This window comes from Seriola aureovittata, chromosome 14 (assembly GCF_021018895.1).
Source record: "Seriola aureovittata isolate HTS-2021-v1 ecotype China chromosome 14, ASM2101889v1, whole genome shotgun sequence".
Taxonomy (NCBI): domain Eukaryota; kingdom Metazoa; phylum Chordata; class Actinopteri; order Carangiformes; family Carangidae; genus Seriola; species Seriola aureovittata.
Window position 1 is genome coordinate 13,550,325 of NC_079377.1, and position 10,889 is coordinate 13,561,213.

Consider the following 10,889-nt stretch of genomic DNA (forward strand, 5'->3'; position numbering starts at 1 on the left):
AAGACGTAAACCTGCACTAGCTGAATTTTGATTTTGTTTTGTTTTTTGGCCACTTGAAGGGAGATATATATCACCTTTAAAGGTGATGCAGTGGAACTTGTTGGTAAATGGTCTATGTATACATCCAGTAGCATTACTACTCATCTGGAGCCATGTTTCTCTCAACCTGGTGAATCTAAGTCTAATATTCACTCTCTTTTAGCTCTAACTTTGGTGGTGAGAGGAACAAGGACAAGACCACAAATACAGAAATATCCCAAGAGACATAACCAAACCTGCTCAAAATAATGTATTCATGTTGGACTCTGTCGCTGAAGAAAGTGAGACAAAATATACTTTCACAGCTTTTAAGCTGTTTTACGAAAGTGAACACCAAAATGTGCTCAGTAGAGTGCAGTCCTCTGCCAAGACTGTCTAACAACACACACTAGACTTCAGACAAAGAATTTCAGGTATCTTCACACTATTTTGACGCTCAAATACACTTAAACAGAATAATAGACCACACCTAAGACCATTGTAATGGAAAGGATACAGACGACACCCACTGTTCTGTGCGTAACCAACATTGGACTTATAAATACTTGTGCATTTTAAGCTGATGAGGTGTTGCTCTCCTTGTTTTCAGTATTCACTGTGACAAAACTGTCAAACTAATTTTCTCTTACTCTTCCAGTCAAACAGGATCTTGTGTCACAGGAACTTAAAATAAATGACTAGGTGTTTAGAAATGTTCTCTACTCTTCTGATAGAGTTCCACAGCCAAGTCTGTGTATCAGGACTTGTCAGCTTATGTAATGGTCATGATTTTATTAAAGTGCCAAGGCTAGATGTAAGTGCTTACATCCATTAAAGAACCTTAATGTTAAGAGAAGATAAGAGACAAGTTGGGACATTTCCACGACTTTTGATCCATACTAGCATAGCTGATGAGAAATTCTTAGTTCATTGCTGATTATGCCAATGTCCAACAAGAAGTTATTGCACAAAAAAAACTGATCAACATACTGTCAATGAGGTGTATCAGAGTATGACACCCCAGGTTAATTGTTCTGTGGCAGAGTATCAACGTCACTTGTAGTAAAGTACAATATAGCTGATATGGTTTGTTCATTTGCTGTATAACCTGGTTTGTTACAATAAATACAGGAAGTTTTACCAAAGGAACAGAAATGCCCATTAAAGCAAATCACAAATTTAGGCAACAGTATCGAGAGGGAGGATAAGTGGTCATAATCCTTAAATTGCTATAGAGTAAATCCATCTCAGCTGAGTGATTGAAAAAAAAAAAAATTATTGGTCCTCCAGCCACGGTCCAGCCACTGTCTTTACAGATGTATTAGTAAGTCCATCCTCATTTTCTCTGTGCGTCAGCTGGACCCTGGCAGCCTCATATCAGGACATTGTCAACATCAAAGGCTTTTCTTCCTCTCGTTTGCTCAACAGATTCGAAATCATGAAGGACGAGAAGAAGTAAAACTCCACGGCGTAGCTGAGCTCAAACAACTCCAAGTTGACACTGAGCATCCACTCAAATATAGCAGACAGGTGAATGTAAAAGTAGTCCTTTTGGGCAAACAAAATAGTATCTGAGGGTTTTCAAGTTAAGGATGTATGGAACCAGTTAGTGGAGGTCAGGTGTGTCACTGGTGAATGATCGCCCATAAAAACATTTCATTCAAAATTGCTATCAAACAGATTAAAGATCACATTAAAACTGTTGAAGACGTTGGTCTGCAGGCTAAGCACTTGTATGACGACATATCAGACAAATACACTCTCATTGTATGTCTAGAGGTGCTAAGTCAAAGGCAGCTGGACTTGCTTTAGGTTTCTCCAGTTCGAAGCAGCCTTTTGGGTGCAAGTCGAGTATCTTCAGTAATTTAATGAATCTGCCTGCCTTTGGTTTAACACTTCTAGATATTCTACCTGGATAAGTCTCCACAGACATTGCAGTAAGTATATGTTCATTTACCATTATTTTTCATACACAAGGAAGGGTGTGCTACACAGTGCCATCTCTTATCATCCTATAATACAGTACCTCACCCTCTTGCACACAAAGGATAGTGTGTATATGGATACTGTATTCAATACTGACTTGTGCCACTTAAAACATGGATCTGTCCATCAACAGCTGGTGTCAAAGTGCTTCTGGGCCAACATTAAACTCTAAACTCCTCCAGTAGAGGAGTGTTGTGTCGCTGTGTACCTTCTAGATGTGAGAGTGTAAAATGTGAAGCTAAGTGTTACAGGAAAACAATGGTCAAAGATTGATGGCAAAAAATTCCACTGATATCTACTTCTGTCAGATGGACTGTAATGGCCAGTCCCACTTTGTAAACAGAGCAGCAGGCCGGATCCAAATAAAGCACGAAGGAACTATGGTGCTGTACTGCAGCTGGAGAGTGAGTTACTCAAGCGTCACTGCTGAAGTCAGCTGTTGACATGGCCTGTTTGAAACCACTCCAAATGAACCTTATAAAGTTTACCATGATCCAGCCACAAGAAGACAATTAAATAAGCCCCAAGGTTTATAAAAGGATACAGCAGATGGTGACAATGGTTTGAATTACAGTGGAGGTGATGCGTAATGGGTAGAGAACCTTTTCATATCCCGTCAGCACACATTTCCTGGTCAGCGCAGTGAGCAGGACAGTGTAGAAGCAGATGCACAAGAAGCTGATGGCAGCTCCGAGGTAGTGAAGGAGTGACAGGTGATGTGGCTGTGGAGGACAGTCAGCAGTTTCCAGGGTCAATACATGAAGAGATGGTTGAAATCAGGACAGATATTGTTATATAGATTGTTATATATATGGATGTGTATTATCTATACTACTGAATTTTTAACTGATCAAAACCATGATGACTTCCTGGAGTTGGGGTAAAATAAAAATAACTGTCACCTGACATTAATTGGAGAGACTTCCTAAGCATTCATGCAAATGTCCCCAGTTATATGAGGGGAAAAACATTTGCTTTGTTTAAATTTTGTAGCAACTGGTTCCCATTCATTTTACTCACTGGTTTTGTTGTCTGGTAATATCAAAATGTATCATTCAAAAAACAGCTTCTTGACTGGTAGGTCTGCTTTGTTGTTAACATTTCATGATGAAGACAAAGCTCACTGTTTTCTCTCTCAGATTAATTTCTCACAGTTATACAGTATGTGCCCTGGGCATTGTGAATCTGAAGCAGCAATTTAATGATGCAAAGTAAACCTATTCAAACACACTCAGCAGGAAGTCCAGTACTTACATTGCAGTTTCCTGCTGCGAAAGCCCCAAGGGCTGCCACCACACCAAAGACCAGCGCAAACTTGCTCAGCATGGCATGACATGCATGTCTCTCCATCACATGGCCATGGTGGAGTATACAGAACAGCAGAACTAAAGAGGAGATCATAGTTGGTGAAACACATGTCACTCACATCATGTACAGTATATGTTGCATAACATGTGTTAGGCCTGAAGCAGGTAAACTCACACAGAAAGGATCCGGCGTTGATTGTTGCAGTAAAAAGTGAATTTTCTGGTGCAAAGCTTCCACTGGTGCTGGAATCACATAATTTGTTCAGTTAACTAGTAACTAGCCTCAGTGTTTAATTCCAGTGGAAAGGATAAGCAAAAGATTAACTTTAGTAAACTGTATTTTTACCTTATGGTGGGAACATAGCAACATCCAGAGGAAGAATTCCAATGGCAGTAGTTCCCAACTCCCCTGAGAACAAATTAATTAAGTTTTGGGGAATCTGTCACATCCAAGTGTTGATGATTACATTTTTTTTTTATAATAGTGACACACAACTTACCAGTCACTGAGGGAGCACACATGATTGTTGGAGAGGGCTAGGCCATATCTGGATATATATATAAAACAAAATAATTACTGTGACACAATTTCAATAACATTAAATTTGTGACATCATTGATTTGATCATTGAACATTCAAATTACAGTATTGTATTATTTTTTGTATCATTGACATATTGTAATATAAAATCAAAAAAGCATTATCTTCCACTTTTTCAGAATAAAAGTCGATCATTAACAGCATATTCCTGTTGACTGCATCAATGTATGATTTATGATGTCTGAGAAGTTAAATAAATATTTTCCAACTCTATAAAACCTATGGCAGCAATAAATGATCATAGGTAGATGAGAACACAACTGTCCAATGGTTTTATTGTACCACTAACATTGTTTTGGTGTCCAATGATCACTATACAACTCATGCTGATTGATCAATAAACCACCACAAATATTTCTGAAATTGAAACGAGGGAACACCTGACGGCAGTCTGAAGAATGAGCTCTTGCAACTGGCAAAAAGTCACACTGAGTAACTTCAACATTCATATATATATACAGTATAATTAGACAGTGTCATGTATGTCAATATAAGAAGTCAAAGACTAAATGGAAACTGAATGGCAGAGCAAAAATTAGTCAAAAGAGTCACTGCATGGATAAGTCACTGATGTCTAACAGAGCTTTGATTGAAGAAGCGATTAATTTCTTGACTGTCTGGTGTACACACCTTGCAACACACAAAACTAGTCAGATCACATTTTTCAAATGTTGCTTTTACATTGAATGTCAAATGTTGACAGGGAATTTTTCTTGTGCTTTTTTTATGCTCATCTGAAGTGGATTTTCCCACACTTTTCACAGACAGCACGTATAGCTCTAAAACATGATAATAAAAGCATGTGAAAAGCAAACGACAAGTCTTGATAATTAATCATGGAGTAGTCCAGATGCATTGCTGTCAACAGTGTCTGGCAGGAGTTACATAATCATGAAACCTTACAAACAGCTTAAAGATGTGAATAATACTTATGAACAGATGTGTTAACTAGCTCATATATGAAGTTCAATAGGTCTAGAATTAATGTAAACTTGGCATCAGCATGACAACACATAGGAGACGCAGAATAAAAGTTGTACTTGTGAAAACAAAAGTTCCAATATTTTCTACAGGTTGTGAAAACAAATGAGAAAGTATGATTTTCTGGTTAACTTACATAGTCCATGTTCCAATGAAGGACACCAGGGCGAGGGTGATGGGAAAGAGAATCCAGAACACCATGTCGAGGAAGACAAACAACAAATTAAAATGGGTTTTTCTTAAGTCCTGGTGCCTTTTCACTCACTCAGCAGTAGATCTCTTCAGGTGTTCATAGAGTCCTCATGGAGTCAGCCTCATACCAACATAGCAAGATTAATATTAGAACTAAAAATAAAACCCTGTATAATATATGATGTATGTATAGTTCAGTTTCAGGTTCTTCAGACAAATGTGCTCCTGTTGGTGGTTATAACCTTCCACCATTCAGAGTACAGCCCCCTTATGGGAGAGTCTCTCTTTCTCTGCCACTCCTTAGGAGCACCACCTTGCTCTATCAGAGCACATGTTGGGAAACATGGGGTTGGCCTTCTTAAAGCTGAGCGATATTGTTTTTTCATTTCAAACAGACTCATCTTAAGACAGATACTGCACTGTTTTACTACCAGGAAGCTCTGCATTTGAAATATGAACTCTTTCAGATGTATGTGTTTGTGTGCACAGACATTGGTTTAAAGAGGTTTTTTTTTACAAAACAGTAGTTCTGTTAGTTCTATAATCACAGTTACATAAGAAATGCTTTGAATGACTTGAGAAACATACTTTGTTGGTGGAAAGTAAGTACATTCATACCAGAGATAATTGTATTTTATTTGAGTATTTCTATTTTATGCTGGGTTATATATATATATATTATGATTTCATTGTTAATTTATTATTATTATAAGATACCTGGGAACAAATTCACAAGCCATCCAGCCCTGTATAAAGTAATTTAAATGACTCCCACCTTTACCAACTGCAGTAATAAAATGAGGTTCATGAATTATAAACCAATAATACAATACAATATACAATATTCTGCAATGGGCCATTCTGCACAATGCGTACTTTTACTAGTGGTACTTAAGGTATAGGTTGGTGTTAGTACTTTTGTACTTTTAATAAAGTAAAATTATGAATTCATGACTTTTACTTGTCACAGGGTATTTCTACACTGTGGTATACTTAAGTAGCTCTGGGTACTTCATTCGCCACCATAAGTAACCCATGTATTTATGTAATAGATTTATCACCAAAAATCTGTTTCTGAGCAGGAGTTATTATTTTCTTTGTATATATTTCATTTTGTATATATTTCTTTTGAGGAGCTTTTATTTTATTAATTGTATTCTTGTTGTGTGACCTTTTGGCATTTTGGCCTGTCACTTTCGTCAGGCTCCGGTGATGAGAGGTGTGCATGTAGAAACCTGGTCATGAGAAGTTGCTGTACTGATTGTATTACACACAGAGTGCTGGGAGAATAAGCCAAGAATTTGCCAAAACAACAGCTGTCCTAGTTTCATCTTTTATTATTCACCAACACAACACAGAGTTTTTGGCAATTTTTTCTTTTTTTATACTATGTTTACACAAGGAGCGCTGGGATAATAAATCCCACCCTGGCTGGTAAGGCAACAGCTGTCCTCATTTTATCTTTTATTATTCACCAACACAGAGCAGTTTGTGGCAAGATGGAGTGTCAGGCTAGGCCAGCTCCACATGCATCAGTTAAGAGAATAAAAAAAAAAGAAAAGCCAATAAGGCACTGTTAATGACAACACAATAATTAACTATTTTAGTTTATTATAGTTTTACTTATTTTTTCGTAATATAACTGATAAATTAGTGTTTCAGCGAAAAGTTAAATAAAGGTCAGTACCAGAGTCAGATGAGGATGTGATCAGGATGATTTTCTATCGACCACACGGGGTCCTCATTTTCAAAACAAACAAAATGGCGGCACACTTGAGATGGGGTCTTCACCAGTTGTTACGAGCAAGAAATACGACTCACTTAAGGTTTGAACTTCTACATCTGTCACGTATTATTTTGTCCTGCTGATATGACAAGTTTTAATGCTTGTGTTAGTTTTAAACTTGGCGTGCCGGCGTGTGGTTGAGATGATGCTTATAGCTAGCTTATCAGCTAACAAGCAAAGTGCGACACTAGGCAACGGTTTGTCACTAATCCCATCCACCCGTGTACAGGAGGATATATCGATACGGCTAGTTTAGTTGAGCTGTTTCCACCTTTTATCGTCTTCGATTTTGTATGTGTGTCTCTCCTAATCCCATGTATATCTGTTAGCCGCTAGCGTTAGCCAGTTGTAAGCTTCATTGTCAATAAAATGATTAAACGTCTGGTTAGTCAGTAGGTGTGTATATACGTCAAAACCCTGAGCTGACAAACATTTGCTTTCATCCATCAACACGACATTACTATTTAATCCTGACTTAAGCATTGAACGAGTTGAAGTCCTGTTTTCACTGACAGACATTGTGCAATACTCTTTACGTTGTAAGGTTTCCAGACAAGACCAGGAGCTCCTACCACTCACAGTGCACGACCAAGAGCTCCAGAAAAGTTCAGACTCAGCTTGGGAGAGGAACCACACACTTCTCAAGTGAGAATCCATTGTTTGGGCTTAAACACTTATTTGATTATCAGAATTGCTGCCAAGAAATTGACTAAAATCGGTCAACTAATTGAATGTATTGTATTTTCAACTGTAGAGTACTGCCTGGTTTTCTGGGTACCTGGGTAAATAATGAAACTGTCATGTATAGTGGTGGTCAATAGGTGACCAATATGAGGTTAATCAGACCATGACCATAATAAATTCACTCACCTCTGTCAACTCGTCTTTCAATGATACTGCTATGTAGAAAATAAAAAAAACAACATAGAACTTTACTAAGAAATGATTTTCATGATATCTTTCAGTAAGACACCTGTCCATCCAGACTCAAGACACTCCAAACCCCAGAAGCTTGAAGTTTCTCCCTGGTAAACCTGTCCTTGGAAGTGGGACAATTGACTTTCCCTCTCCAAGCTCAGCTGAATGTTCATCTTTAGCCAGGTTGGGTGACAAGTTTACTGTACTTTGTCATATTTACATAGAAACTGTTTCTAATTTGACAAAATAGACATTTTAAAAGGAGGGTTACACCCTGTTTCCAGTCCCTGTGAGGCAGGAATCCCTATTACAGATTTGGACTCAACACCAGGACAAGAAATATGTGTGTATTTTACACATTAATTGCATGTGTCATGTTAGAAATCTTAGTGTAAAAAAAAAAAAAAAAACTGAGGTAAAAGGCACACTCCTTTCACCCAGGCACATATTCACATTCATAACTCCATTTATTTGAACTTATGAAGATCCATGTTTCCAACAGATGAATTTATTTTTTTAGATAAATACTTCACAATTAGAAGTGTGCAGCTCTCTAATTCCCTTTTATTCAACGAGCAATAGTTAGACAATGGATATTATCTTCATTGAGCTATTCATGTTTGTGTCTCCAGGTTCTGAAAGTGATGAGGTTGCTTGGTTGAAGAGTACATACAGGAGATGTGATGAATGTACACTTTGACAATTACACTACATGATACTTTTGCAGATACTTTTTGTCTTGTCACGACTTAACTGAAAACATCGTAAAACAGTGCAATCATTAGGGATAAAAGACAGCACAAGTGGATGTTGTTATCATTAAATGAACTAAAATGAACGCAGACTTCACACTGTCATGGTATGTTTGAAATTTTTGTTGAACAATAACATGATAAGGTCTTTGTTCCAGGGTCTTGTTTGAAATCGAAGGAGTAAAAAGTGTGTTCTTTGGACCTGACTTCATCACAGTCACTAAAGTAAGTACTAAATGCACGTTTATACCTTGTCACTTTGATTTTTATTGCTTTGAAATTTTTGTGGAGCGATAAAACATGCATGAGATCTTTGGTGTCCCATCAGACAGATGAAGATGTGGAATGGACAGACATAAAACGCCATGCTTTGGACGCCATTGCTAAGTTCTTTGAGAGTGGTGACCCGATAACAACAGGGGCAGTTCACAATGAAAGCAGTGAGTATACAACGTGGCCATTTTGACCATCCATAAGTTATGCAGCTGCTTCATTGTATATCGTGACATGCAAATCTCCACACTGTACATTTTCTGTACTGTAGGTCTCTCTGAAGATGATGACGATATTGTATCCATGATAAAGGAGCTTCTGGACACAAGAATCAGGTACAAAACTAGTAACTTTGAGAACAGTGTATGTAATCATTGTATTCTATGTTTGTCTGTTCCAAATGGAAAGCTCATTGTTTGATAGTTCATGTGTTTTAGTTATTATTTCAGTCCTAATCAAATATTTCCTCTATCATATTGCTCTACTCAGCACTCATTGAAGTGATGTTAATTGTACTGTACTGCGATAACACTCTTAATCTGTCTGTGCTTTTTGTTGTTTTGTTCTGTACAACATGATATGGTTTCTCTCACTTAACAAGGCCTACAGTGCAGGAGGACGGAGGTGATGTAATTTATAAGGGTTTTGAGGACGGTACAGTCAAGCTGAAGCTGGTTGGTTCCTGCACAGGGTGTCCTAGCTCTACAGTCACCCTGAGGAATGGGATTCAGAACATGCTGCAGTTTTATATCCCAGAAGTAGACAATGTGGAACAGGTGATTATCAAGATCTGTTGTGCAATGTGAGACAGGCTGTATAGTTTTTGAGTTGGAGCTGATTAGTTTTTGTAGCTCAGCAGAGATTGGTGTAGATTTTTGTTTTGAAATCAGGCTTCACTGTCTCAAGCTTGGATTGGTTCCAGAAGTTAGCATGTGGATATTTAAATAAGCATATACAGGATCTCGTTTTAATTTTTAGTTTTGGACCATCAAGGCTGAGCAATCTAACCCAACAGGAATTTTTCAATCTGTGGGTGCAGTTTTCCAGCTTCAGTGACTGGAGTTGAGGAAAATGATGAAAGAAAAGATGATTTACTTACTTGCTAATTTACTGAGTTGGGTTTTTGTCATGCATACTAGAATATAGTATAGAATATAATAGTCTTTCCAGACTTTTATGTCACGTTTAACATTTTGTCAAATGTCTTTATTTGCCCAGGTGGAAGATGAAGTGGATGAAGTCAATGCAAAGGTTTTCTCAGAGCTGGAACGTAAATTACAAGAATAAAAACTTCCTCGACCAACACACTTATGAACTTTGTTAGAAGAAACATGTTTCACTGTATAAAAACACAGCTATGCATTACTTCCACTAATTATCATTATAAGGGAGAATGAAGACACAAAATTATTTCCTGCTATTTTGTGTGCATATACTGTTTAGAGTTCAAAATGTAATTTACTGTATGCCCCTGTTACCAAGGAAAGAAGATATGCTGTATACCTGTATACAGAAGATGCAGTCATTTTTGTATGCAAACAAAAATGGACTGCTGTGATCGCTGTAAATGTTTTGTTGTATTTATTTCTTAAAGATACTGTATATTTTGAAATAATATTTTCATAGGATGGAGAGTTTTTGGTTCTGGTCATTCAGAATGGAGATTTGATAAGGTGTTACAGTTGTCCTCATCATATTCTAAAGGAAAGAGAACTTAAGAGTTTTTTCTTGTTAATGCATTACCAATAATTGAAATAAAGTGTTATCAAGTCCGCAGTTATTCATCATGCAGAAGTAAGTTTTGCATCCTAAAAGATCTGTATGCTATTTATGTGCTTTGTGCTCCACTCACAAGATTTACTGTATCACATTAAACAAAGTTAACAGTATGAAAGCAAATATTTGTTGTTGATTCCCTTTTTATATCATTGTTGCTATTGTTATTTTCTTGCAAGTGTGACTTGTATCATTATGTTCTATGTGGGTAGAGAAAAATACAATGAATTGGTACTCATAGGTACAGGAAGATTCAGAAAAAGCTTTATTGTCCAAGTATGTTTATGCCTAGAAGATAT

The 10,889-nt window shown here is 37.2% G+C and overlaps 2 protein-coding genes across 3 annotated transcripts; one reads left to right on the forward strand and one right to left on the reverse strand.

Annotated features, from left to right (window-relative positions):
* Nucleotides 1–68: 68 nt before the first annotated feature.
* si:dkey-228d14.5 (uncharacterized protein LOC796266 homolog) lies at nt 69–5,336 on the reverse strand. Of its 2 annotated transcripts, XM_056396131.1 has the most exons (7): nt 5,030–5,336; nt 3,812–3,859; nt 3,658–3,720; nt 3,487–3,554; nt 3,259–3,389; nt 2,549–2,726; nt 69–1,589 (listed from the first exon to the last, which is right to left on the reverse strand). In XM_056396131.1, exons 1-7 carry the CDS (start codon nt 5,092–5,094, stop codon nt 1,396–1,398), a joined length of 747 nt encoding a protein of 248 aa, XP_056252106.1. In that variant the 5' UTR covers nt 5,095–5,336; the 3' UTR covers nt 69–1,395. The 2 variants fall into 2 exon arrangements, with proteins under 2 accessions (XP_056252106.1, XP_056252107.1); XM_056396132.1 differs by lacking the exon at nt 3,658–3,720.
* A 1,427-nt stretch (nt 5,337–6,763) lies between these two features.
* zgc:110319 (uncharacterized protein LOC796111 homolog) lies at nt 6,764–10,713 on the forward strand. Its single transcript, XM_056396358.1, has 8 exons — nt 6,764–6,911; nt 7,416–7,516; nt 7,837–7,972; nt 8,700–8,766; nt 8,870–8,981; nt 9,086–9,149; nt 9,416–9,590; nt 10,033–10,713. Exons 1-8 carry the CDS (start codon nt 6,799–6,801, stop codon nt 10,099–10,101), a joined length of 837 nt encoding a protein of 278 aa, XP_056252333.1. The 5' UTR covers nt 6,764–6,798; the 3' UTR covers nt 10,102–10,713.
* Nucleotides 10,714–10,889: the final 176 nt, after the last annotated feature.

What these genes read in the sequence shown, in the direction of transcription:
- si:dkey-228d14.5 (XM_056396131.1), bottom strand. Translation starts at nt 5,094, where the DNA reads ATGGTGTTCTGGATTCTCTTTCCCATCACCCTCGCCCTGGTGTCCTTC. An exon ending in GTGTGCTCCCTCAGTGACTG is followed by an intron (nt 3,721 to 3,811) that starts GTAAGTTGTGTG and finishes ATTTGTTCTCAG; the next exon opens with GGGAGTTGGGAACTACTGCC. An exon ending in TCGCAGCAGGAAACTGCAAT is followed by an intron (nt 2,727 to 3,258) that starts GTAAGTACTGGA and finishes TGTCCTCCACAG; the next exon opens with CCACATCACCTGTCACTCCT.
- zgc:110319 (XM_056396358.1), top strand. Translation starts at nt 6,799, where the DNA reads ATGATTTTCTATCGACCACACGGGGTCCTCATTTTCAAAACAAACAAA. An exon ending in GAATGTTCATCTTTAGCCAG is followed by an intron (nt 7,973 to 8,699) that starts GTTGGGTGACAA and finishes TCTTTGTTCCAG; the next exon opens with GGTCTTGTTTGAAATCGAAG. An exon ending in GGCAGTTCACAATGAAAGCA is followed by an intron (nt 8,982 to 9,085) that starts GTGAGTATACAA and finishes TCTGTACTGTAG; the next exon opens with GTCTCTCTGAAGATGATGAC.